At 35.1% G+C, this 26,010-nt stretch overlaps 4 protein-coding genes and 1 pseudogene across 6 annotated transcripts; 3 read left to right on the top strand and 2 right to left on the bottom strand.

Moving 5' to 3' along the window:
- The first annotated feature begins 151 nt into the window (after nucleotides 1-151).
- Nucleotides 152-24,173, top strand: LOC120207097 (general transcription factor IIE subunit 2-like). 3 transcript variants are annotated; one of them, XM_039206617.1, is made up of 8 exons: nucleotides 152-163; nucleotides 4,037-4,042; nucleotides 14,920-14,924; nucleotides 15,073-15,077; nucleotides 22,025-22,352; nucleotides 23,183-23,314; nucleotides 23,418-23,534; nucleotides 23,706-24,173. In XM_039206617.1, the coding sequence occupies exons 5-8, from the start codon at nucleotides 22,086-22,088 to the stop codon at nucleotides 24,045-24,047; spliced, it is 858 nt and encodes a 285-aa protein (XP_039062548.1). In that variant the 5' UTR covers nucleotides 152-163; nucleotides 4,037-4,042; nucleotides 14,920-14,924; nucleotides 15,073-15,077; nucleotides 22,025-22,085; the 3' UTR covers nucleotides 24,048-24,173. The 3 variants fall into 3 exon arrangements, with proteins under 3 accessions (XP_039062548.1, XP_039062547.1, XP_039062549.1); XM_039206616.1 differs by lacking the exons at nucleotides 152-163; nucleotides 4,037-4,042; nucleotides 14,920-14,924; nucleotides 15,073-15,077 and adding an exon at nucleotides 21,693-21,756 and having other exon boundaries at nucleotides 22,049-22,352; XM_039206618.1 differs by lacking the exons at nucleotides 152-163; nucleotides 4,037-4,042; nucleotides 14,920-14,924; nucleotides 15,073-15,077 and adding an exon at nucleotides 21,764-21,856 and having other exon boundaries at nucleotides 22,049-22,352.
- On the top strand, nucleotides 257-1,880 carry LOC120207095 (thioredoxin reductase 2-like). The gene is made up of 2 exons (XM_039206614.1): nucleotides 257-1,295; nucleotides 1,702-1,880. Exons 1-2 carry the CDS (start codon nucleotides 272-274, stop codon nucleotides 1,758-1,760), a joined length of 1,083 nt encoding a protein of 360 aa, XP_039062545.1. The 5' UTR covers nucleotides 257-271; the 3' UTR covers nucleotides 1,761-1,880.
- Nucleotides 8,788-20,033, bottom strand: LOC120207094 (inositol-tetrakisphosphate 1-kinase 1-like). Its single transcript, XM_039206613.1, has 2 exons — nucleotides 20,024-20,033; nucleotides 8,788-10,369 (listed from the first exon to the last, which is right to left on the bottom strand). The coding sequence occupies exon 2, from the start codon at nucleotides 10,177-10,179 to the stop codon at nucleotides 9,067-9,069; it is 1,113 nt and encodes a 370-aa protein (XP_039062544.1). The 5' UTR covers nucleotides 10,180-10,369; nucleotides 20,024-20,033; the 3' UTR covers nucleotides 8,788-9,066.
- Nucleotides 17,234-18,129, top strand: LOC120207020 (annotated as a pseudogene).
- LOC120207096 (E3 ubiquitin-protein ligase Os04g0590900-like) lies at nucleotides 18,484-19,581 on the bottom strand. The gene has a single exon (XM_039206615.1). The coding sequence runs from the start codon at nucleotides 19,436-19,438 to the stop codon at nucleotides 18,491-18,493; it is 948 nt and encodes a 315-aa protein (XP_039062546.1). The 5' UTR covers nucleotides 19,439-19,581; the 3' UTR covers nucleotides 18,484-18,490.
- Nucleotides 24,174-26,010: the final 1,837 nt, after the last annotated feature.

Raw genomic sequence — 26,010 nt, 5'->3', positions numbered from 1 at the left:
CCTTTAATCATTCTAATTCAATTTACCGTAAATTATGCGTTTAGTATCTAAATCATTAGTTTTAGTCTGTTTTAGTACATAAATTACATTCCAAATACCCAGAGTGAAACATGAGCTGTCTGTCCATTCAAATTGTTCATACTTCAATTCATACAAAGCAAAGGTGAATTTGTCGTCGTCAATTCATACATAAATAAAAGCCTATTTTTTTCAAAAATAAAAAATAGAAGAAAAATCCAAAGCCTTTAAAAGCAAAATAAAAGGAAGATAGATGCATTACATTTTCAACCCTAGTGCTTGGCTGAAGGCTTTGTTGAGAAAAGCTCTCCGCCACCGCGTCATTTCCGCTTCCGCAGCAGCACTACCTTTTCCGATGGCTACGGAGACTCCTCTAAGGACCAAGGTTTGCATCATTGGCAGCGGTCCGGCCGCCCACACGGCGGCCATTTACGCTGCCCGTGCTGAGCTGAAGCCTATTCTTTTCGAGGGCTGGATGGCTAACGATATTGCCCCCGGCGGCCAGCTGACAACAACAACGGATGTCGAGAACTTCCCTGGATTCCCGGACGGCATCATGGGGTCGGAGCTTATGGACCAGTGCCGCAAGCAGTCGCTCCGGTTCGGCACTACGATCTTCACTGAAACCGTCAACAAAGTCGACTTCTCTTCGTCTCCGTTCAAGATCTTCTCCGGTTCGAAAACCGTCCTGGCCGACTCGGTCATCGTGGCCACCGGTGCCGTGGCGAAGCGGCTCACTTTCCAGGGTTCAGGTGATGGGAAAGGGGGATTTTGGAACAGAGGAATCTCGGCTTGCGCGGTGTGTGATGGGGCGGCGCCAATCTTCAGGAACAAGCCCTTGGCCGTGATCGGAGGAGGCGACTCCGCCATGGAGGAATCCACCTTCCTCACCAAGTACGGTTCCAAGGTTTATGTCATTCATCGGAGGGACTCGTTTAGGGCATCCAAGATTATGCAAAGCAGAGTCGTTTCGAACCCTAAGATAGAGGTGATATGGAATTCGGTGGTCGTGGAGGCGTACGGGGATAGGGTCTTGGGTGGCCTCAAAGTGAAGAATATGCTCACCGGAGAGGTTTCCGATTTGAAAGTCTCCGGTTTATTCTTTGCCATCGGGCATGAGCCGGCCACTAAGTTCTTGGATGGCCAGCTGCAGCTTGACTCAGATGGCTATGTTCTCACTCAGCCGGGTACAACCAAGACCAGCGTGCCCGGCGTTTTCGCTGCAGGAGATGTGCAGGATAAGAAGTACAGGCAGGCTATTACTGCTGCCGGCACTGGTTAGTCAATTTATTCTTCTTTTGATTGTCATCAAGCTCCCCCTTTTTTTTTTTGCATTACCCTGCTAAATTAGAAATACCTGCCATGAAAATGAAACTGCAAGTACTTGTGTTGCGAACTATATAGAAAGAAACTTGGGCCATTCTATATTGGTTCGGTTGATTCGACAATTAATTGGCACTCGTTTGGCACTCGTATTCATCAGGATTTGAATCTTCTCAATAGTATTATCCGGTGAGATATTTGTAAGTATCATTTTCAACCCTCTATGAAGCGGCGACATGTTTTACCCTTGACCGGAATGGTGTTGAGAAAAGGAACTTAGGCAATTCCATCTGCATTTGCTCTGTGTGTGTACTCGGTTTTATAGTTGAGTTGAACTAACTTCGTTCTGCAACATTGCAGGGTGCATGGCTGCCTTGGAAGCTGAACATTACTTGCAAGAGATTGCATCGAGCGATTGATCGTTTGATCAGTGTTCTACCTGGGATTTTATTTGAAAGCTGTTTGATTTGAACCAACTTTTTTGTCCAGGTCTAGATTCATCTTATTCTGGATCAATATTAGAACTGCCATTGTTATTGATATCGATATCTGGTTGTTGGAATTGGATTAGCATTATCATTTCTGCTATGTCAGTAAAGAACACAATTTCTACATTGGATTGATCCTATGCCTGCATTTTTTCTCTATTCAATTGTGTTGTAGCAAAGGTTGTTGAGATTGGATATGCAGAACTGTGGATTGAAAACTAGTTAAGTCAGGAAAGCATCCTTTACTAGGTAAACAAACATCATCGAACGAGTTTATGGAGTTTTGCAGTGCTTTATTTTAGTGTAACACCAGGCCCTATTGATGCTGCATGCACTATTGTGACATCAGTAGTCGACGTCGATTATTATTATAGGCTATAGCAAAGCTAGTTTTGGCCGTGGGAACAAGTACAAACACCGGTAGCATAGCAAAAATTATGGCCGAATTGGCATTATTATTTGTACATTCGACGTGGATGGAACATGCGAGTACTTGATCAACAACGGCATCAATTTCGGTGGCTGCATCGCAAGGACAAGGCAAGCAACATGGGAGACAATCACATACCCCAACCTCTCTGCAGGAGACCCAACACTGCCCAAACAACATGGGAGACAATCACATACCCCAAACAACATGGGGGACAATCACATACCCCAACCTCTCTGCAGGAGACCCAACACCACCATATTACTTGAATTCATCAAACTGTTAATGCCGATAACATGAGAAGAACAATACTAACTAGGGTTCGCCATGATTTCAACTCCGGATATAATTGGAGTTCATGTAATCACCGGACACGAAAATCTTAGATCAAAACGAAAAATAATACAGTAAGAAGATTACTAACAAGATGAAATAAGCAATAGGACGACCCAAAATCCGAGCTTGAACCGAGGGGTTTTCTCCATTACTGCTTTGGAAGTTATGCAATTGAATCAGACTGTGTATGTGGTGTTGTCTAACTCTGTTTCGTTTAGGGTTTGATATGCATTATTTATAGAATTGCCCCTAGGCTTTTAGAGCATTGTTTTAGAACCATTACAATTGGCCCCAAAGCTTAATTTTTATATGATAAATCATTAATTTAATGGGGTTTGGATTTTCAAACGAGGAAACGAGTTTTTTTTATTAAAAAAATTATAAACAAACATGACATATAAAAGGAAAAAAATTATTGAGGTTAAACAATGACAATGACTACAAGGGCCTAAAACACAAATAGAAGAAAATGAGGTAATGCTGGACAAGCATGAGGGCGTTTGAATCAAAGTATATAGAATTATGGGTAAACTACACATTTAGAATTTAAATTATTAGTTTTGATTTGTTTTAGTATCTAAAATTTTATTTTTTTTCTTTCAAAATCATACATGATGTTTAGTTTTTTTCATTTTAGTACTCGTCATTTAAAACTTAATGTGGTTAGTACCTAAACTATTAGTTCTTATCCGTTTAACGCGGGTACTAAATAAAATAAAAACTCAACTTTAGTTAATTTTTTTAATTTTTTTTAAAGTTTAGGTATTAAAACGGATCAAAATGATAATTTAGATATCAAACGTGTAATTTACCCTAGAATTCTTAATGAAAGTTGGTACGTAATAATATAAGTAATTGATAGTAAATTACAAAAAAAATTAATATAGAAATTTACTTAAAAATTAACAAAAAATTATGGGCAGATGAGAATAAAATGCACACAAAACTTGTATCAAAATAACCGAAAATAAGTTGGTCTAGCGAAATGAGAAATTAGGTCCCTTATGATAGGCTTATAGGTTGAGGAGGTTGAGTGCAATTAAGGTAGTTAAGGGTTGTTGAGAGTTAGTTACTTAATTACGTGTGTATGTGTGAAGTGAGTGAGCTATGTTGTAAAAGCTATATAAAGCATGACCTGGTGCCTTTGTAAAACACAGCAAGAAATACAATTCATCTTCTCTATTCAATATACATGACTTGATTGCTTTCTCACTAAATTCTCAACATGGTATCACTCGCCAAACGGTCTTAACTTTATTTTTTTTTCTTTCGCTGCATGGAAGAGGAGGAGAAAATGTCTTCGGCAGCGGCAACGGCTGCTAAACCAGCATCGTTTACTGCCAGCTTGGATCCAGCAAATTCCGTTGGGTTCTTGGAGAAGTTTTTTGGGTGTCCAACGGGGACAAATTCCCGCTGGTTGGATATTGCTTGCGGCTGTGAGCATACTGCAACGGTGGCCTCATATGGGTCATTATTCACGTGGGGTGCTAATGAGTTTGGACAGCTAGGCGATGGCACTGAGAATGGTAGGAAACACCCAAAGAAAGTAAAACAATTGCAGACAGAGTTTGTGAAATCTGTATCTTGTGGAGCACATTGTACCGCAACTATTGCAGAACCTCAGGAAAATGATGGGACCATCTCAACATGTAGACTCTGGATTTGGGGACAAAATCAGGGATCAAATTTACCTTGTTTATTTTGGGGTGCATTTGCTCCTAACACGATCATCCATCAAGTGTCCTGTGGAGCAGCACATGTAGTTGCTTTATTAAATGAAGGTCTACTACAAGCTTGGGGCTATAATGAGTATCGTCAGCTAGGCAGAGGTGTCACTTCCGAAGGATCATAGGGGGCTCTTGTGATAAATGCATGTGCAAAATTCCTTGACGAGGCTCCTGAGCTTGTGAATATTACCCAGGTTTCATGTGGAGAGTACCACACTGCAGCTATTTCTGCATAGTAGTATAATCCTTTTGTGTGTGTAAATAGAAGTTTAATTTTGTATTCATTTTTGTTGCTTCTATCTCAAAGTGTCATGGGACTTGAAAGCTTCACAGCTAAGAGTCCATAAAAAATATGTCAATGAACCTTGTAAAAGAGGGTGAGGAAGGAAGAAATGAAGGTGAATAAGAAGAACGAAAGGAAGCATCAACACTTTCGATTCAAAGTGAACGGAAGGAAGCATCGGCACTTTCGATTCAAGAAGAACGAAAGGAAGCATCGACACTTTCGATTCAAGTGAACTGAAGGAAGCATCAGCACTTTCGATTCAATTGTTCATCTTTTCAATAGAAGAGAAGGAAAAGAGAATAGAGAGAATGTTAGGCTTATAGGTTGAGGAGGTTGAGTGCAGTTAAGGTAGTTAAGGGCTGTTGAGAGTTAGTTACTTAATTACGTGTGTATGCGTGAAGTGAGTGAGCTATGTTGTAAAAGCTATATAAAGCATAACCTGGTGCCTTTGTAAAACACATCAAGAAATACAATTCATCTTCTCTATTCAATATACATGACTTGATTGCTTTCTCACTAAATTCTCAACACCTTAAACAAAGGCTAGGGATTCAAATACTGACGTTTGCGTATGGAGCAAACTGAGTTTGGAGGGTCGCCCTCACCTCTATAGTACCCGATCTAAATTAATCGATCGATAAATCGAATACTAATGATTAATAAAAAAAACTTGTATCCACTAACGCTATAAACTCTGAGTATATATATGCTCATTAAATCTTAGACAAGAAACTTATATTAATTCTGGGTCTCTCTGTCCGAAAATCTCTGCATCCACTTAAATCTCTATTTTTCTCGATTTATTTATAAAATATTAATCTCCTATATAGAAAATGTTAATTATTTTTTAATGATAATTAATTATTTTTTATATAGTTTTTCTAATTTTGTAAATGAAAATCTTTTGTTTGAAGTTGAACAAAGAAAATACAAATCTTATTATTTTTTAAATATGAATGTTAAATAGTTAGAAATTGAACCTTATTTAATTATCATTAATACTGTAATAGAAGGATTAAATTGATGCAATTAATAATTCAAGCGCTAAATTGATATAGTCCCTATGATTAAGGGACCTACCAGTTACTTTCACCAAAAAATTAGGGTAAATTATGCATTTAACACCTAAACTATCAGTTTTGATCTATTTTAGTACCTAAAGTTTCAATTTTCCCAAATTCATACCTAATATTTAGTTTTTATTTCATTTTAGTACCCTCTGTTAAAAAACTTAATATGTTTAGGACCTAAATTACCAGTTTTGGTCCAGTTTAGTACCTATAATTTCAATTTTTTCAAAACTTAAAATTCAAACAGGTACTAACATGAAACAAAAACTAAAGTGTTTACCGACTACTAAAATGAAACAAAAACTAAACTTTAGACATAATTTTGAATAACATGAAAGTTTAAGTGCTAAAATATACTAAAATTGATAGTTTAGATACTAAATACTTAATTTACCCAAGAATTTAACCGAGCTTCCCCTTCACGCTATAAACGATTTGGTTAGAGGAATAGGAAACAAGAATTGTTCTCTTCTCGTTTAGGTTCAAAATTCCAAAATCATTTTATTCACTGAAAAGAAATCGAAATCGTAGATGGACGAAGACGACGATCCTTTTGGTTGGTTACTCGATGAATGCAAGATGTCATCTCCTGAGGCGTCCGAGTTGCGAAACTGCCCGTATTTTGGAATGTCGGATTCTGATAACTCCGACGAAGCTGATCGGAATCCGGTTGATGTTCCGGTCGAAATCGACGGCGGCATCAAAATGTTGTCCCCTCCCGATTCACCGGAAGACGAACTGCCCAATCAGCAATCTAGCGTTGCCGAAGACCAGGAGACCTACCACACTCCTCCTGAGTTCAGGTCCACTTCTTCCTCAGATAACTACAGCGATGCTCGAATGGTCGGGAGTAGTCTTGATCGTGAAACCGTGCCCATGGAGGTGGACGGCGAGAGTGTCGTTGATTTGTGGAGAGATACGGACTTGGGGTTTATGGAAGTGGAATCTGAAGAAATTTGGGTTTCGGGAAAAGAATCTTCGCTGACTGAAACTCTGGAAATGAGTGATACTGTGGCATTATTGGTATCATTGAGGAATATTACTCCGTCTCCCGGTGGTTCTCCAGAACCGGCGCTCGAAACTGACAACGGTGAAGTAAACTTCGGGGAAAATAGGAACATTGCAGGGGATATTGATCAGGTTCGATGCAACGGTGAGATCGGTTCCAATTCGAGGGCAATTGGGGTGAAAACCAAGGGAAAACGGGTGTTGCCATCCTGGGCCATTCTGAGGGTGGAAGATAATCATGAAAGTGCTGATGAGGAACTGGTGGCTAATGAGAGAGTTGGAGTCGATGAGGAACCGGACGAGAGAGCTGACAATGGACTGGAGGCGCTGCCTTCATTGGTTAATGGAAGTGAACCAGTCCATTCTAATATCGGTACAAGTTCTGCGAGGCAGAAGTTACGGCGACCAACTGTTTTGGATTTGTTGCGTCTTCTGGAAAGCGATACCGAGGAAGATACAAGTCTATATAGTCTTAGCCTTATGGAGGTTGCACAGCGAAAATGGGGTAAATCTGTTATGCAGGCATTGGAATAGTTGAAGCTATATGATAGGTATTTTGTAGTTCAAGCTCATGCTTTTGTATGGAAGGTGTTCAACTGTTCATGCAGGCAGGTAAATTGGAATAGTTTAAGCTATATGATAGATATTTTGTAGTTCAAGTTCATGTTTTGTATGGAAGGTCTGCCTGTATATAAATGCAAATTCTGAAATGTGGATGCATGGAAATACTTTTGGTTCTAACTTTGATCTTGCAAAATCTGTTTATATATATATATATTGAATTTGTCACTACTAGATCAAAAGCTTGTGTGATTTTAGCATTTGGGCTATGAAAAAGCTTTGTTGATAGGTACCCTCCTGGTTTTGTTGGTTCTTTTTGGGGTTCAGATCGGTTCAGTTGCCACCACTGAGTTTCCTTTTTTTCTTCTTCTTTAGAAGTGCCCAAACTTGTTTGAAGAATCAATGCCAATTCTGTTTAATATTTCACCGCATGTTCACTTGCTGGATCGAGGGATATTCGAGTCAAATTCACCACTATTCGTTCTGATTTGTTACTGTCTTTTATAATCATCCTACATGGTTTTCAACTTTTCATATCGTTGAGTATACATTGAATTCCTCAGTTAGAGCATAAGTCTAGGGATGAGATAATCAAAGGACACACCAAAGTCTCCTATAAACTTCATCTTTCGTGTTGACTTCGTTTTCTAAGCGGTCATTCAGTTCAAGCAACTGCATTTCTATGTACACCGGAGACTCATTCATACTTTTTTAGCATCAACGTGACACTTAAGTTCCGAGAGGAAAACATACCCAGAGAGCTTGTTTGCAGATAGTATCGCTCGGAGCTAGTAAAATGTACATGCATGAGGTAGCAAAATCCCTAACAAAATTGTAAAACAACGAAGTACAATCACAGTTGTCGCATTGGACAGTCACGAACACAAACAGGATTTCAGCGCACGAGGAAATTGGAACATACAAAACCGGAGCAGTTTATAAAATGGTTTGTCGTTTACGCCTAGCGGCATCGCGGATGCCATAAAGACGGGATGCAACAACAGGACAAAGGAAAATACAGTTACATAAAACCAGAATGGTTTACGTGTCAATGGATTCCGTGTTACCAACATCCTTTTTGAGAAATCAGTTCATGCAACAAAGATAACCTAGTTCCGAGTTAGTAGCTGTTGAAATCATTTGAAATTTAATCCCTAAAGTGAATCAAAATCTTTCCTCCTTTCTAATAGCTCTCATCTATCATTACAGGAAATAACTGCATCACTTATCCATTAATATGCCATCATTGTGTATCCATCTTATAAAGCAAGTTAGCAGCCTAATTATCTAAAGTCTAAAAGGGAATACAGTTGCATCTTTTTTTTATAACCATTTTTGGAAAGATTCTGATATATTCAAAGACGAAAACCCTAAGGGAAACATATCAATCAATTCTTCAAACCTAAATTCAATCAAACATTTAAAGAAGCACATGATTTAACCAGTGCCAATATAAAGAAATAACATTTAAAATGAAAGTATCATTGGAAAAAAAAAACAAGAATATCTAAATGAAACTATATGGTAAACCCCACAAATTAAACTTCAAAGCCTCAAAGTACAACTTAAAGTTCCCTAAATCGTCATAGAGTTTCGAAAAGTACCTATCTCCAGAAGTTGGTGGACAGAATATACATGATTAACACTGAGAACACCATGTAACTGTTGTCAAGAAAGCTACAACTAAACTCAAAGTATCCAACCTAGCTATTTCACCATTCCATGAACCGATGTCTAAAAAAATGGAGATTGTGAAATCGGCTTGACTCCACAAGCTAGTACTACGATAAAGCTTTCATCGAGCACCCTAAAAGTTTAGTCAAGCTTGAATAGAGTTCTCCATTTCTTCCCCATCACTACAGCAAGAATTGGTCACAATTTTTCTTACTTCTTTCTCACAACTAAAGACCTGCCTTCCATCAGTCGCAGCTACCGCCACCTCCTGGCAATACTCCTCAACCAAATCCTTCTCCACTACCATTTCCCTTTCCTTCCTATCGACCATGTCACAAAAGAAATCAGTCAAAACTGTTTCATAGCCTGGCATTTTCGCATAACCCGGAAAATAGTTAATGTCAATGATAAGATAACGGTTCCCGAATCGGGTATCCCTTATCACATCGAAATTAAACAAGTTCAAATTCATTGCCTTTCTCAAACCCTTGGCAATATCAGCCATGAAACTCTGTGGCGGCAATTCAGTGTCCTCCAAATGCATCATCTTGTAGTACTTATCATCACTTTTCTGATGAGTGGCCAAATTGGAAACTTGAGCAAACGGTAGAGAGCCTTCTAAACTATTCAATTTCTCCTCGGAAACATCTGGTAACGACTTCCTTTTAACACACTTCACGTATTCCCCAACCACGTAAACCTTGAAAATAACACCTCCATGGTTAACAAATTCCTGCAGAACAATCGGGGGCTTAAGCTTGTTCAACCCTTCGTGGTTAAACACCAGGGCCATTTTGTGTGATTTGGCGCTTCCATCAGCCACCAAGGGCTTGGCAATAACGGGGAACTTGAGCAATTCCCAGGCTTGGTTATCGAAGAGGGTTTCTTGATCGTAAATCACAATCTGTTTAGGGATCCCAAAGGTTTCGCTCTGACTCTCGATCTTGAGCTCGGAAACCACCTGGAGCATCGAAATCCTGTTGTGGAGCCGTTCGATTGCTGCTGGAGAATCGAGAATCACGGCATTAGGGTTTCGGGAACGGAAATCCTCGAGCTGGACCCTCCAATCCTCGCCGTACAACTTGTGGAGCACGCAATCGAACGGCCCTTGATCGACCAAAGGACGACCCATCTCTATCTTAACCAGATGGATCCCTCGCGAACTCGCCAGCCTCACCAGCGATTCTCGAATGAAGCTGTTCTCTTTCTTCGGCAACAAAGCGTAACCGATCCCGAATCTTCTCCCCTCTCCCGCCATTGCTCTTTCTCTCCGCGTTTCCTCTCAGTCGAAGAAAAACCTCTCCTTTCCGCTTCCTTTTCTTTAACCTCTGATAAACTCGATTCAGAAAACGAAACGCTCGTTTCTTCGCATTGCGGATTTCCGATAGATACAAACAAAACGAAATTATGATTCATGAAAAGACTCAATTTGTTTGGAAGTTTTTTTCCTTTTTTTATTTTTAAAAATCATAAAAAAAAAATTTCTTTCTTTGGCCTTTTTCTATAGAGCTTTGGGAAAATAAAAATTATATATTTATTTATTTTCGCGGGGTATTTGGTTGGGGACAGCGAAGCAGAGATATGGAAAGGTGTATATATATGGTAAATTATCTATTTAGTAATTAAACTATTAGTTTTAATTTTTTTTAGTATTTAATTTTTTATGTTTTTTAAAATCATACTTAATATTTTATTTTAGTATATCATCATTAAAAGTTTAATGCATTTAATATTTATACTATCAGTTTTATTCTGTTTTAGTACTTAAACTTTGAATTGTTCCAAAATTTAACGTTAAATTTTAAACGAAATACTAAATGAAATTAAAACCAAACTTTAAATATAAATTTTAAAAAATAAAAATTTAAATACTAAAATAAATCAATCATAATTTAAATATCAAACGCATAATCAGACTCGATTTAGGGCAAACGAGGGGATGATAAAGTAACCAAGTTTAGTATACAAGTGGAACACGTGGTATATTGCTTTAGGTGATACGCGAATTCGGGCCGCACAATCCAAAGGAACCGTGTGGGACGAATTTGGACAGTGTGGTATATATTTTTTAGTTTGAATTGGGCTTTTTATTATTTTTCCTTAAAATTTAGCTAATCATATTCTCATATATAATGGAGTAAGAGGGAGGTAAGGTAGTAGGTTGCCCCTAACACTAGGTTGAGAGCAACTTCCGTGGAAGACCTCTAGTAATTATGAATTGTCCACCGTGAGACTTGATCCCACGACCACAATGTTAAGAGTCTTGTCACATCTACATAACAAGTTTACTTAAATAATATTTTTTTTATTAAAACTCATCGTGTCGAGATGATAAATTCAAAAAATTATATTTTTATTATATTTTATCATATCAAAGTGATAAATTCTAATAAAAATATATTTTATCAGAGATCGTCGTGCTCATATGAGGAGTTCTAGATCACTGTGATAAATATCACAGTTTCCAAAATAAAATATGGTGTCGTATTGAGCTAAATAATTAGCTGCTTACGATATTGGGACAATTTTGCCAAGCTAAGAAGGGAATGTTTGCCATTTTCTTATCAGGTGACATGAAGTCACTAAAAATTTTAAAAAATTTTAAAAAATATTAAAATGTAATAAAATTATAAGAATTTTATTTTAAAAGATTACCATCTTATATATTGAAATACATGTTTACACGAGTTAAACAGTGACGTGATTTATGTGCCTAGGATTAAAATTAAATTTACTACACCAAAGGGTTTTCCCCACGTTTTTTTATTATTATTGGGCCGTTTTCCCTTTTCTACTTTTGTTATTTTTGTTTTTATATATCTTTTATTTTTATATTATATAATTATTTATTATTTTTTAATAATTTTATTTTTATGTTACGTTTTTATGTCATTAGGACCCATCATCTTCTATCTTTTGGTATGTTTTCGGTTGTTTGGTCATTCTTTTTGTTTTTATATTTCTTCAGGGTTGGATTAGATGACATATTGATTGATTAAAATGACGTTTATTTATTATCTTGATGATCTTCTCTACTTTGGACCCTCAGATTACTGGATACGTGATTTATCGGTGGTCTTTCAGTAGTTTTCATCCCCTTTTGTTGTTTATTTGTTGATACAAACTGATCTATTTGTGTCTATCTTTATTCGATTATTTTGATTGACTTTTTTAACTTTTTCTTTATTTGGTCATTGATCTCAAATGATTAGTTTCTCGTTCAATAGTTATAGAAAAATATCATAATTATGTGTTTAGTTACGGTTATAATTTTAAACATTTTGTTGTAATTTTGGGTGTATAGGTATAGGTATTATTTCCAATCTTTCATAAAATGTATAATTAAAAAGCTAAATTTAAATACTTTAACAATTAATGTATAAATAATGTACTACTAATAGTTTTATTACCAAAAGTATTAATTTTATTAATTTTGAGCGGTCAAATATAAATTTTGAATTTGATAATAGTTTAGAATGGGTATAATCGAAAATATTATAAAATTTATATTTTCGATTGTTAATAAAAAATGTTATAAATAATATGTATAACCAAAAAATGATATAAATTAAAACTCTTCGTAAGAAGTATACTATGAGTTCATAATTCATTTAATTTATTAATAATACGTACATATTCTCCATATATTACTATTAAAATTTATATATTTTAAAAAAATTATTTTCTTTTCTCACTTAAACCAGTTAATATATATTACTTTTATCATTTTTTCTCACATCATAAATTTGACATTTAATAATTAAATAAAATATTAATTATTATATTATAAATAAAATAAATAAATAAATAATAATAAAATTATTAATTTTATTGAAAATATAAAAAATATATCAGTAATACATCAAATATAAATCCATCAATCTCTTTTAAATCATTAATATAATATTGCACAAAAACATTATCTAATCTATGGTTAATCTAAAATTGATAAATCGGTCCCTTTTAAATTATAAAAATTAATAAATCAATCTCTTTAATTTATCAGAATCAAATTCTCATACTTTACGAATTCTGAGAAATCAATTCAATAAGATAAACGCAATTAATTTTCATGATTGAGTTATTGAATTTAAAACAAATAATTATCAATAACCGGATTAATTCGTCACTATTCGTAAAGTGTGAGGATCAGATTGTGATAAATTAAAAGGCTGGGATTATAGGAGGAGAAAATCCGAATTTGTCACCCGTTTCGTCTTCTTCGTTATCGTCTTCCTCGGCTTCCCACATGAAATGAGGATCAGATTGTGATAAATTAAAAGGCTGGGATTACTGTTTTATTAAGTCTCAATATAAAGAATGTTGTTTTATTAAGTTTTTCGACTATTAAAAATTATAAAATAGTTATTTTTCTATTCATTATGTTTCAAATTCGTTTTTTTCACTAAAAAATTGACAGTTGTCTGAGCTGAACGTTAAAATTACGACTAGAATATGACAGTCATTTAAGATTTTGGGATCAAATTATATCATATCACAATCAACAAATTAATGTTCAACTCAAAATATTATTAATTTTTTTAACATAAAAGGATGAATTTAGAACATAATGAATAATCGAGTGACTATTTTATGACTTTGAATGGTTGAAATCAAATCAATTGTATGAAATTTGAGCTGAGTCGAACCTAATATATTTATTCAAATTTTTATTATATTTAAAAATAATTATGTATAATGTCATGATATTGATTAATTTTAATTTAAATGATTATATCTAATCATATATGATAAAATATTTTTTTTATATTTTTATATGTGTAAGTAAGATTTATAGTATTATTTAATAAATTAATTATTATAATATAAAATTAAATAATATATTTATAATGTTATTTTTTAAAATAAAAGAATTGAGGATAAAATAACGATGATAATATAAAAAAGCTAATAAATTGATTTTTATAAAAGACATAATCAAAGGATCAAATTTAAAATATAAAATGGAGAGATTAATTTATAATATCATGATTTTAATTTAATTGATGAACGAAAAAAATCTAAAAGAATAATAAAATTAGAAATTAAAATACTAAATAACCAAATTATTTAATAAATATTAAAATAATATTTTGATGTGTTCCACTTATAAATTTAAATCTAATTAAAATAAAAATTTTGTTCCCAAAATATTAGGTACAATAATTAGGCGTAATATTATTATTGATAATAAAATATTTACCTCGTGTAAGAATCTGCCGTAGTTTCTGAGTAGAAGCGAATCGGCAGGATTCAATCTCAGCATTTCTCTATAATAATCACCGATCTGGATCTTATGACCGTACGAATCATTGCCGTGAATACCGCCGGTCTTCCCGCTGTTCCCTACACCGTCACCCGAGTGACCAATCTCCTCCTTCGAGATCCTGACTTCCGGCGAGGAACTCTTCTTATCACTTCCATTCCCGGTCACCAACGCTCGGAATTTCCTATCCACTTCGTCGTCCGACACGCACTGCTCCTCCGGTATCCCCGCCCAAAACCCCCAAGATCCAACGGGAACCCTATGCACCGATCGCACAATGTCGGAATCGGACAGCGCTCGCCTTAAGTTCGGCTGAGTTTCCTTGGGCCTCCGTTAATCCATAGGGGAAAACAAATGAATCAAGGGCGAGCCAAAGGACGTTCTCTCGCCGGAGTAAATTCCGGCAAATGAACTTTGACGTGAAAGCGTGGAAACTTGTGGCGAAGTAGAACCGGAGAGACCCGGTGACGTGACCGGAATCGTACCACCTCTCAAAATCACAGCTTTGATAGCTGAAACAAGCGTTGTCTTCTTTTTTTCTTCTTTCCATTCTTTTCGTTTTCAGTTACGCCATTGAAATGGGAGCTTTACGTGAATATATACATGGTTACGAGAGGAGAGAAGAAGATGGTGACACGTGTGAGAACGGACTTTAGCTTTGGCGAAGAGCGTAAGGCGGTGCTGCCACGTGTTTAGGAAAGTTCCGGTTGCATGAAACATCAATTTTTTGAGTAAAAGTTTATTACTTTTAGGGTAAAGTACATTAATCCCGATTATATAGTATTTTTTTATTAAGCATCTCGACTATTAAAAGTTATAAAATGATCATCTGATTACATAATGTTGCTTTGTTGAATCATTGGACTATCAAAAGTTACAAAATAGACACCGACTATTTATTATGTTTCAAACTCGTTATTTTTTGTTAAAAATTTGACAGTAGTATGAGTTGAACGTTAACTTGCTGATTGTAATATGATAAAATCTTGTCGAGAATCTTATATGATTATCACATTTCAATCATCATATTAATATTCAGCTTAGGCAGTTGTCAATTTTTTAACAGAATATGACGAGTTTAGAACATAATAATAGTCAGGTGACTATTTTGTAACTTTTGATAGTCAAAAGACTCAACAAAGTAACACTCTATAGTCAAAGAAACATTTTATAACTTTCATAGTCGAGGGACATTAATTAAAGCAATATTCTATAGTTAGAGGACTATTTGTATACTTTATTTATTTTTAATATGCTTAAAATTAGAGTTAATTACATCATATGGTTCCAAACTATAACCCTCATTTTAAATTGATTATTAAACTTTTGAATATTCAAATTTCATCATCAAATTATGGTTCTCATGCTAAATTAGTCCTTAAACTTTTAAACATTCTAATTTCATTCACAAACTATGACTCCCTTTCTAAATTAGTCCCTAAACTTTTGGATATTCCAATTTCATCCCTAAATTCATCCAAATATGTAGTTAGTTTCAATTACAATTTAACCTAAAATTTGTTTTTTTCCAAACATATAATGATATAACTTGGCCTAACAATTTTATTAAAAATAGATGTGATTAGTATATATGTATAGTTTGGGATGAAATTAGAATGTTCAAAAAGTTTGGGTACCAATTTAGAATGGTGGTCATAGCTTGGGGATGAAAATGAAATGTTGAAAAGTTTGAGGACTAATTTAAAATGATAGTCATAGTTTAAGGATAAAATTGAAACATTTAAAAGTTTATAGACTAATTTAAAATGAGGATCATACATTAAGGAAATGCGATGCAATTAACTCTTAAAATTATCACTATAATTAACACAAATATTGAATGATTAAGATTATCATTTTTTTTCAAATTAAAATTCGTTAAATTAATTGAAATTGTTTTAATAAAATCATTTCAATTATAAGATATAAATCTATCAAGAGCATGCCATATTTGGAAATTGATTAATTAAAATTAGAATAGGATGAAACAAAAGTGATAGTTAATGCATATATTCTTATATTTCTGGGTTACTACTAAGATAAAAGACTAAAATTTTAAAACTCTAAAAGGATGGACATTGTACAATTCAAGGACTAGGAGGGTAAATGAACCGAACGGGGTATGTTCACGTTCGTTTGTTTAACTTAAACCGAATAAATGAACGAACACAAACATAAATGAACACAAAATTTATTGTTTGTGTTTGTTCATTAAGGAATTTAGCTTGTTCGTGTTTATTAATTTAAATGATAAACGAACACAAACGAACAAACATAAACGAAAACAATAAATAAACATAAATGAATATGCACAAACATAACAAATGAACATAATCGAACACAATAAATGAACGTAAACGAACATAAACAACAACAATAATAACCACATAAAATTGTTTATTCATTAATGTAACCTATAACTTTATAGTTAAAATTATTTGGTTTTTAAATGGGTGTGATTTATATTTTCTTTAATTGATTTAAGTTTAAAATTATTTGGGTTTTAAAATATTAATGATTGTGTGTTAATTTTTAAATGGGTATGGAGATTGGGCTGTATATAAACGAACATAAATGAATGACGATAAATGAACATACATGGACATAAATGAACGAACATAAACGAACGGATTACCGAATGTTCACAAACGTAAATGAACGAACGAGACATTCGTTCGTGTTCGTTCATGTTCGTTCATTTAATTAAACGAACATAAAATCTTATTCATGTTCGTTCGTTTAATAAATAAATGAATTTCTCGTCAAAAGATTCACGAACGTTTCGCGAAGTGTTTGGTTCATTTACATGCCTATGAAGGATTTTAAAAGTTTTGATTTTCCACGAAAATTGGCAGGAAATTAACTTTCCAAATTAAGTTGTACCACCTTTTTCATGCTCCAAACACACAATGTCAATGTCGCCAAGCTTTTTTCTTCGCTCTACACAACCACCGAGCAAAAGAAGTCAACCCCATTGTCTCTCGTCAATGCGAAAACACTCGGCCAAAACCATCTACACTCCGGCCACCGCCACTCTCTTTATTCAATGTCGACGTTTTATAGTCATGCCGAAGAATATTCCTCATTGAACACCGCCCCGCCGTTGGCTATAATTATATCAGTAGTCTTGCTCGTCTTGTTCACGATTGCTTTTCTCATGGTATGCTTCTTTAGGTGCATGTTGCAAAGCCTTGTTAGTATGTGGAGTCGACCGCACAATCCTTCAGGCGCAGTCGATGCCGCGGCGGGTGCCGATATGAATACCGGACTTGATCCTTAACTAATAGCAGCTTTCCGTACGTTTTATTATTCGACGTCAAAGAGTTCTGTCTCAAGAAGTATGGCCTACAATGCGCTAGTTCCTTAGGAGAGTTCGACGCCTAGAATGCGCTATTTCCTTAGGAGAGTTCGACGACAACGATATGCTTCGACTTTTTGTTGCCATGTTTTCCGCAAAGAATGTGTCGACCTATGGCTCGAATCGCATAAGACTTGTCCGTTTTGTCTCGGGGAGCTTAATGAACCTAGGCAGTCATTAGACAAGTCTCCATTGATTGTTTGTAGCAATTCCATTCACGAAATCAGAGCAAATCAGGGTCCATTACAAGATGTTGTTTGCATTGACATTAGAGAAGATATCGATGGCGTCACAGTTGGTGATGGAGAAGACGAAGCACCGATTTCTTCGAATACAAGACAACGACAGCCAAAGGGTCCCAAAATTTTCGAGATCGAGTTCAACCGGGCACTCCATATCTAGGACTAGATAAGAGGATAGATATACTTTGAGATTGCCTGAACATATCAAAACAAAAATTGTAAGGGGACACAAGATCGCAAGAAGCTGTATCACATTTGGAGATTTTGCGAGCCCCTCCTAAGCATAGGAACCAACGTTTCGGTGAAACATCGGTGATACACCGAGGAGATGACAATGTTTAAGTTTCTAGGGATTTATTTTGACATTATGGTAGGAAGTTCTACATAGAGTTCACTGCAACCAAAATGTCTTCCATTTAATTGCTTCAACTTTAGTTTTTATGTTGTGGAAGATGAAGAATGAAGTTGCAGGCTGTGGTATATGTATTAGGTCATGGAATCGAGTCCCGACGCAAACAAAAACTATGATATTTGCTATACTATATCGAACGTCGACCCAAATCGTAAACAGATTACACATGTTCTTTATGATCGCGGAAGCAAACGACCAATGTTCGAAAAAAGCATCGAGATATCTCTTGATTTCAGATGAAGATTGCAGTTCTCACTTGGGCTAACAAAATTATGGTAGCAGGGTTTACTTTTACAGGGGAAAAGAAGGGTATCTTACTCTTGCTTGTCTAGCAAGAAACAACCTACCACTCGAAAATGATCTCTTCATTGCGACAGGGTTCATTGCACGATGCAAGACCCTCATTCTATTGCTTGACTTACCGGATTCTGTGGATTGTTTCGACGATGATCCGGCAATACCGGATGAGAACTGGCACTCTTCCTCTTGATCCATGAGCAAAATATCGGCGATCGAAACTTGGGGTTGACGTAAATGGTCCATGGAAACCGATCTTCTAATATGTTGTTGATCACCTTCTTCTCTAATCTCGATCACGACGTTCCTCCACTGGGTGTTGCCTATATCGTCGGCAGCGGCTACATCGGGAGCGGATCCGGTGAGTGGAGGCGGCAACGGAAGCGGTGAAGCGCTAACAGAGATTATATTAGTGCGACACAAAGGGCAATTCGAATGAGAATTAAGCCACACATCAATGCAATGGACATGGAAAGCATGGCTGCATTTAGGCAACAGCCTTAAACTGTCATCTTCTAAAAACTCACCGAGGCAAACAGAACAATCCGTTCCTTCGACCAAGCCATCACCCTTTCTGTATTTGCAAACCGTAATGGAGTTGATGACAGCCTCGTCCAAACCGGCGGTCGAAGGCTGCCACGAATGATATGTAGAAGGATCGTGATCGTCGTCCACCACATCACCACCACCACCACCGCCACGATTCTCTCTTATTCGACTTGAGTCCAGGTTCTTCCCACAGTATTTATACAATATCAGATTGTAACTCACCAGCAGAAAAGCACAGGCTAGAACGCCGATGACCGCGATCATGAGGGGAGAGAAGTTACGGCCCGAATCATCACCGGTAAACTCTACCGGAGCCGGAGGAGGGAAGTTGATATAGCACCATTGAGGACAATACAAGCTGCAAAAACCTTGAGAACAGTCTTGGGTGTTCATGTATGGCACCGGGGTTTCTTTTTCGGGTTACTAAAGGATCCGAACAACAACAACAATCAAATAGCAAAGGATCAAAAAACAAGCACGTTATTAGAAAAAGAATGGCGGTGCATAACAGAGTGGAAGCCTATGAGCGGCGCCTCCTTAAAAGCAGCCAAAGGGGGCTGACATCGAAAGTAAAGCAAGGAAAGGAAAATGAATTAAGCAGTTTTAGTCAAATGAAGAAGAAGCTTTATTTAGTCAAGGTGCTACGATCAAGAAACCACTTTCTCGCCAACCAAACAGATAGTTTTTGCCTTTTCTCTCCTTTTCATTTCTACTTTCCACCCCAGTTGTCTTTGTCTATCCCCAGGCTGATTCCAATACTCTAAATGAATTGTATTATCCGATTAATTAAATAAATTGTAATATTCGATTCAAATTAATAGAAAGTATTAATATATATATATATATATATATATATATAATTATTGGTATATAATCTATTGATCGATTAATTTGAATTGGATATTATAAAGGTAAAAATGACTCTTTCAACCCAGTTTTCTCTATTCGTAATCGTCATGATTAAACCCCTAACCTTACTTAAAAAAATTAATACCTCATTCAATTAAACTAATTGGTTATTGGTAAACATGTATTTAACATCATCATGTTTCACCAATATTACTTCTTAATGAATGTTAAATACGAATACATGTCTTCAAATAATATTAAGGGTAAATTACACATTTAGTATTTAAACTATCTTTTTTGGTCTGTTTTAGTATCTAAACTTTTATTTTTTCCAACATTATATTTAAAGTTTAATTTTTGTTTCATTTTAGTATCAACCGTTAAAAACTTTAGTTTTTGTTTCATTTTAGAACACTATTCAAAATTTAACGTTATGTTTTGAAAAAAATGAAAGTTCAGATACTAAAACCGACCAAAATTGATGGTTTATGTATTAAATGTGTTAAGTTTTTAATGGTCGGATTCTAAAATGAAATAAAAACTAAACGTTAGGCATGGTTTTGAAAAAATTAAAAGCTTAGGTATTAAAACGAACTAAAACTAATAATTTTAAAATTAAATTATTTTAAATTATAAAGTATTGTTGAATACTCGAAAGGTTTAAAGTTGAGTTCAATTTAACTTGAAATCTCATGAATTTAAAATTATCAAGTTCGAGTTAAACTAGAAATAAAAAAAATAAAACTCGACTTGAGCTCGAAAAAACTCAAACTCGAAATATTCTCAGACTTAGTCGATTGAAGCTATAACTTGAGCTCGCTTCAAACTCGAACCTTAACCTTAAATACATAAAATCCTTATATTGCATTTAAAAAAAAATAAATATATAAATGTTAATATTATAAATAATTTAATTTTAAAAAATTAAAATATAATATATATTTTTTTAGTTCAACATAACATTTTCGATTTAGGCATCAAGTAACTCATTTCGACTCGTTAAGAATTCGAGTAGCTCGCAAACTATCTCGTCTTATTTACAATCCTAGTTACAAACATATAAATACACAATAAAGTCAACAAATAAGCTATCATCCACCAATGAAAAAGAATAACGCGCTTGTTACCTCAATAATTACTTCTATAAGTCGAATGATCTATTTATTATAAATCGATAAAATTAGTGATTAAATCGATACTTTTAAAACATCGATGATAGAGAGAAAAACTAACTCAAATTTAAGTAATCATTTATACAATTTACCTTTAATTTTTTTAATCAAATCCTACCATATTTTTACCTTTAATTAAATTTTAAATAAATTATATGGTCACGGGTTATTTTAAAATTTTGAACCGTAAAATTTAAATTTAAATAAATGTTTTTGTAAAAATAATCATAAATAAAGGATAATTTACATATTTGGTAATTAAATTTTACTCTCTCTCTTATTTCTATCATTGAAATTTTAATTTTTTAATTTACTCACTAAAATTTATAGATTAAATTTGTTGTTACTATGCTGTTAATTATTTAACAACGGAGTGACAAGAAAAACCAAATCTATAAAGTTTTAGTGAATAAATTAAAAAAATTAAAAGTACAATAAGTGAAATAGAAGAGAGAGTAAAGTTCAGTTACCAAACATGTAGTTTACCAGTAAATAAAAGTAAAGGGCACTTCAGGGAAAGCTCTTCGTCGTGGAAACGGATTTACGATCACGTCCCTACATTATTACTTATTTATTTTCGAGGACCTCTTCCTTACTTTATAATAAACGATGTAAAACAAAAGGGGAATTGAAGGACCCAAAAACCCCAAGCGACCGAGAGAAGAGAAAGCAAAGGCATACAAACGCGAAGGATTGGATTCCTTCTTCTTTTACTATCTTCTATTGATTGAATTATTGCTTTCCTTTAATGAAAAGAGCGTTTCAAATCGTAATTTTTGGCTGATAAAAAGTTAGTGTTTTATTTTCTATAGATGCTCATGTTGCTAATTCAATTATATTATGGATTTTATCTGGTTGGGTCATGGAATTTTGATTTATGGTAGCTTTGTAACATAAAAAATGGGATTTTGTCGAATTTTTTTAATCACATAGCATACCAGCAAGCCCTTTTGAGTTTTTTTTTAAATTGTTTCGTATCCAGGATTTGGGAGCTCTGACGGTTGAGAAGATCTTGAGCTATGGCTTTGCAAGAGAAATTGGATAGCTTTAAACGTCAGCAGGAGAAGTGTCAGTCGATGCTCTCCAACATCGCCGCCAAATCGTCATCATCTAGGAGCAACGCGACCCCGAGATCGGCACCCGCCGCTGCCTCGCCCTTGCCCAATGCAAGGCCTTCTGCGCCTATCAAATTCTCCAATGATACTGAGAGGCTCCAGCATATTAACAGCATCAGGAAAGCTCCTGTTGGAGCTCAGATGAAGCGTGTTATTGACATTCTATTTCAGGTTTTTATAACCCCTTTTGATTTAATCTTTTATGCGTTTGATGCTATAATCAGAGTATTCACCTTGTTAACATGAGTATATGATCTTTGTTGTTTCGAGCATCCTTGGTAATTTCATGTTTTGCTGATTCGGAGGATGAATCTGTCATGCAGCAAAATTGCTTTTGATGTGAAATCGATGGCAATGGTCATACAAATAAGTGATGAACGAGAAATCCTCTTGTTGGTTTTCTGTAAACTTTAGTTTTTTAAAGTTTCCTGGTCCTGGTCCTGATTATTTTGTACAGTCTCTGCCATTTTCTACTGTTAGTCTCATCGCATTGAAGTTGTGATAGTTTTGCCCTGCATCTCTCATGGTTGGTAATTTGAGCAAATTCAATAATGTTTTAGAATTTTTTAGAGTAGTTGATTCAAGTTTTTCCGAGGTCAGAGTTTGGAATAGTAACCAGTAGGTCCTTAAAGGATCGTTGTTATATTCCTTTCTAACCTTTTTAAGTTGAAACGGGTCGGTGTTCTTTACTTTATCAGAAACATTATTCATTGTGTCTACTAAGGGAAGCTCTGGGGTGGGATTCTATTATATTATTGATCCTCGAGTAGTGATATTGATGGTTTGATTTTACACCAAAGAACGGCCAGGGACTTGAGATTTGATGGTGTATTCACTTTTCGAGATCTTGAAAAAGTGCTAGTTGATGTTTATATGGACTTTTCACATGCTTGTTTCTGCTGACATTACTATCATGTTGTTTAAAAGGGAATTAGCAATTAGTGCTTTGTAAGGAGCTGAAAATCTTAATTAAGCTGTAATATATGCATTGATGGTTGCAGACAAGGCAAGCTTACACACCCGAACAGATCAATGAAGCATGTTATGTTGACATCAACGGCAACAGAGATGTCTTTGAGGGATTGAGGAAAAATCCTAAAGTAAATTTTGATGGAAAGCGCTTCTCTTACAAGGTGATGTTTACTTGGTTGATGTTCTGACCTTATGATAGGCTTGCTCTTTTTTGTTCTCAGCATGTATATAATATCAAGCATTGCCATATGTTAATCCTTACAGGCTAAGCACGACGTAAAGAACAAGAACGAACTTCTTGTTTTGATTCGGAAATTTATTGAAGGTATTGCTGTAATTGATCTGAAGGATGCATATCCTAATGTGATGGAAGACTTGCAGGTATAAATAAGTTTATATTTTCCTTCGCTTCCTACTACTATTATGTCAGATTTAAGTTTCCATATCGGATCTTGTTAGATAATTGAACTTCGTAAAAGCAACGAGTGTAGCACGTCATGTGGAATACGTTACATAAACATGCAAATATGCTTATTGTTGTTCTTTTTGTAGGCTCTGAAAGCTGCGGGTCAGATCTGGCTGTTATCGAATTTTGACTCTCAGGAAGACATTGCCTTCCCAAATGATCCGAGAGTACCTATCAAGGTGGACGACGACCTCAAAGAATTATTCCGGTCAATCGAATTGCCACGAGACATGATCGACATCGAGAAGGATCTCCAGAAGAATGGAATGAAACCCGCCACGAACACAGCGAAAAGAAGAGCTGCCGCCCAAGTGCAGGGCATTTCCTCCAAGCCCAAGCCTAAGCAGAAGAACAAGGAGTTCTCCAAAAAGGCTAAACTCACCAACGCCCATCTTCCTGAACTGTTTCAGAGTCTGAAAAATTCCTGAACCCAGAATGGGATTGATGAACGGCTCTACGAATTCGCTTGCATTTATACATAAACATACACCAAGCTAGCAACAAAGATTGATCTGTTTTGTAATAATAAGAGTATATACATTTTCTTATTGTTAGATTCTTTTTTTTTTGCAGGCTTTGAAACTTGATTCTTCATACCTGAACTTGATAAATACTTATTAACACATGACATGAACATTATAATATACTATACACGATAAAGATGAGTACAAGATGGAGTGGTTTGTACTTCCATTGTTTCATATCTTGTGTTTTAGATATATGTTCATACAAAACACTCATAATTCGAATCAAAATATCATTTTGACAAAAAAAACATTGGAGTACTATGTACTTTCGAAGAAAAAAAATTGACATGGTACTTTAACTCAAAAAATAAACTTAAATGTGGTCTTTTGATCAATATTTTTTTATGTTTAATTGTATGTGTGGTAGTCCATCCAGTATGTTTAAGTTATTAATTTAGCTCATTTGTCATGTTATCTGTCAGGTTATTAATCACCCTTGATTATCATATCAGTATTGTGGACCGTCATGTCATTAAACCACGTTTAGAGAAAAAATAATACGAGAGTCACATTAATTTTTTAAGCACATAAACCACGTTTTTACTTATTTTTTTCAACAATCCAAGCTGAGCATATGTGTATATGCTTTTGGGTGTTTGTCAACATAACTTATATATTAACTATACTCTTTTCTTCCGACTAGGTTTAAGTGAATTTTTAATAATGCATTGATAGTATTCCTTGTGTAATAAATTCATACCTTCTTCACCCAAAAAAATTATAAAAATAAATATAGAGCTTAATCTTATTGATAACAGTTGCATGTATACATAATGAATATAGGTTTAAGTTCATCCTATTTATTCATGGAAATAACATCAAAGAAAGCCACCAAAACGTGGGTTTGACCTTTAAAACAATTAAAAAAAAAATTGAAGATCTACAAGTACGATTCTTCCTCAAAATATGTCCACTTTTAGTCGGTGGCCGTTTCTTCTTTATCGTCATCACCATGTTCCCACCTTTGACTAACGAAGAGTAAGCGACACCTCCTCCTAGCTCCACCGCCTTACACGGCGCGGAACCACCACCAACCACCGTGAACGACGGTGTCTGTTGTAAATACATATACATGACTGCTAAGGAAATGGAAAGAAAAGAACAAGAACTGAACTATTATCATCTAATCAGTTGTGGAGAGGGTTTGGTCCTCCGGGAACTGTCCGATACGAAACTTCATAAACCGGTCGACTCTCCGGTGGTTTCGCTGCCGGGAAATGCTGCCATGTCGAGAAGCTTGCCGTTGTTGTTTCTCCTTCAGCTTCATTTATCAGGCTTCGATGGGTGTAGCCGTGTAGCGACAACTCGAGAGCTTGATGGAGGAAAGTGTGATCGTGAGGAAGATGAACACGAACTTGAGGTTGAAGATGATCATTGTTTTGATGATGATGATAATCAGGAGATGAACCGTAAGATGATTCTGGATATGGGTTGGAGGTTGAAGATGAAGGTGTGGACAGTGTTTTCATATGGATCAATGAATCAAGCTAACTCGTATGCATATATATATACGTAAGTCGAAACTAGTTATATTAATTTACTTGTACTCGCAGATATGCCCTTCAAATTTGGCTGAATCTGCCCATTATGAAACAGTGAAGATAGACTAAATTGGTCCTTTTGAGTCTGGTTGAGTGTTAACCTGAAGAACCGTTCTATGCGTTGACTTGACACTAATAGGATCAGTGTTGATGACAGTTTGGATTTTTATTTTATTTATAGGATTAAATTAAAATAAAGTATATTATAATATATTTGGTCGGTTGGTCAAATTATTTATTTTTATTCATTTGGTCGACTGGTCAAGTTGTATGTTTTTATTATCTTGTATTCTCTTAAGTCGTAGGTTATACATCCACCGTAA

The sequence above is a fragment of the Hibiscus syriacus genome, unplaced genomic scaffold, assembly GCF_006381635.1.
Source record: "Hibiscus syriacus cultivar Baekdansim isolate YM2019G1 unplaced genomic scaffold, ASM638163v2 tig00014304_pilon, whole genome shotgun sequence".
Taxonomy (NCBI): domain Eukaryota; kingdom Viridiplantae; phylum Streptophyta; class Magnoliopsida; order Malvales; family Malvaceae; genus Hibiscus; species Hibiscus syriacus.
This window is presented reverse-complemented; position numbering and strand designations above follow the sequence as displayed.

Coding starts and splice junctions, on each gene's coding strand:
- LOC120207095 (XM_039206614.1), top strand. CDS start 272: ATGCATTACATTTTCAACCCTAGTGCTTGGCTGAAGGCTTTGTTGAGA. Junction 1,296..1,701: donor TATTACTGCTGCCGGCACTG/GTTAGTCAATTT, acceptor GCAACATTGCAG/GGTGCATGGCTGCCTTGGAA.
- LOC120207094 (XM_039206613.1), bottom strand. CDS start 10,179: ATGGCGGGAGAGGGGAGAAGATTCGGGATCGGTTACGCTTTGTTGCCG.
- LOC120207096 (XM_039206615.1), bottom strand. CDS start 19,438: ATGAACACCCAAGACTGTTCTCAAGGTTTTTGCAGCTTGTATTGTCCT.
- LOC120207097 (XM_039206617.1), top strand. CDS start 22,086: ATGGCTTTGCAAGAGAAATTGGATAGCTTTAAACGTCAGCAGGAGAAG. Junction 22,353..23,182: donor TTATTGACATTCTATTTCAG/GTTTTTATAACC, acceptor TGATGGTTGCAG/ACAAGGCAAGCTTACACACC. Junction 23,315..23,417: donor GAAAGCGCTTCTCTTACAAG/GTGATGTTTACT, acceptor TAATCCTTACAG/GCTAAGCACGACGTAAAGAA.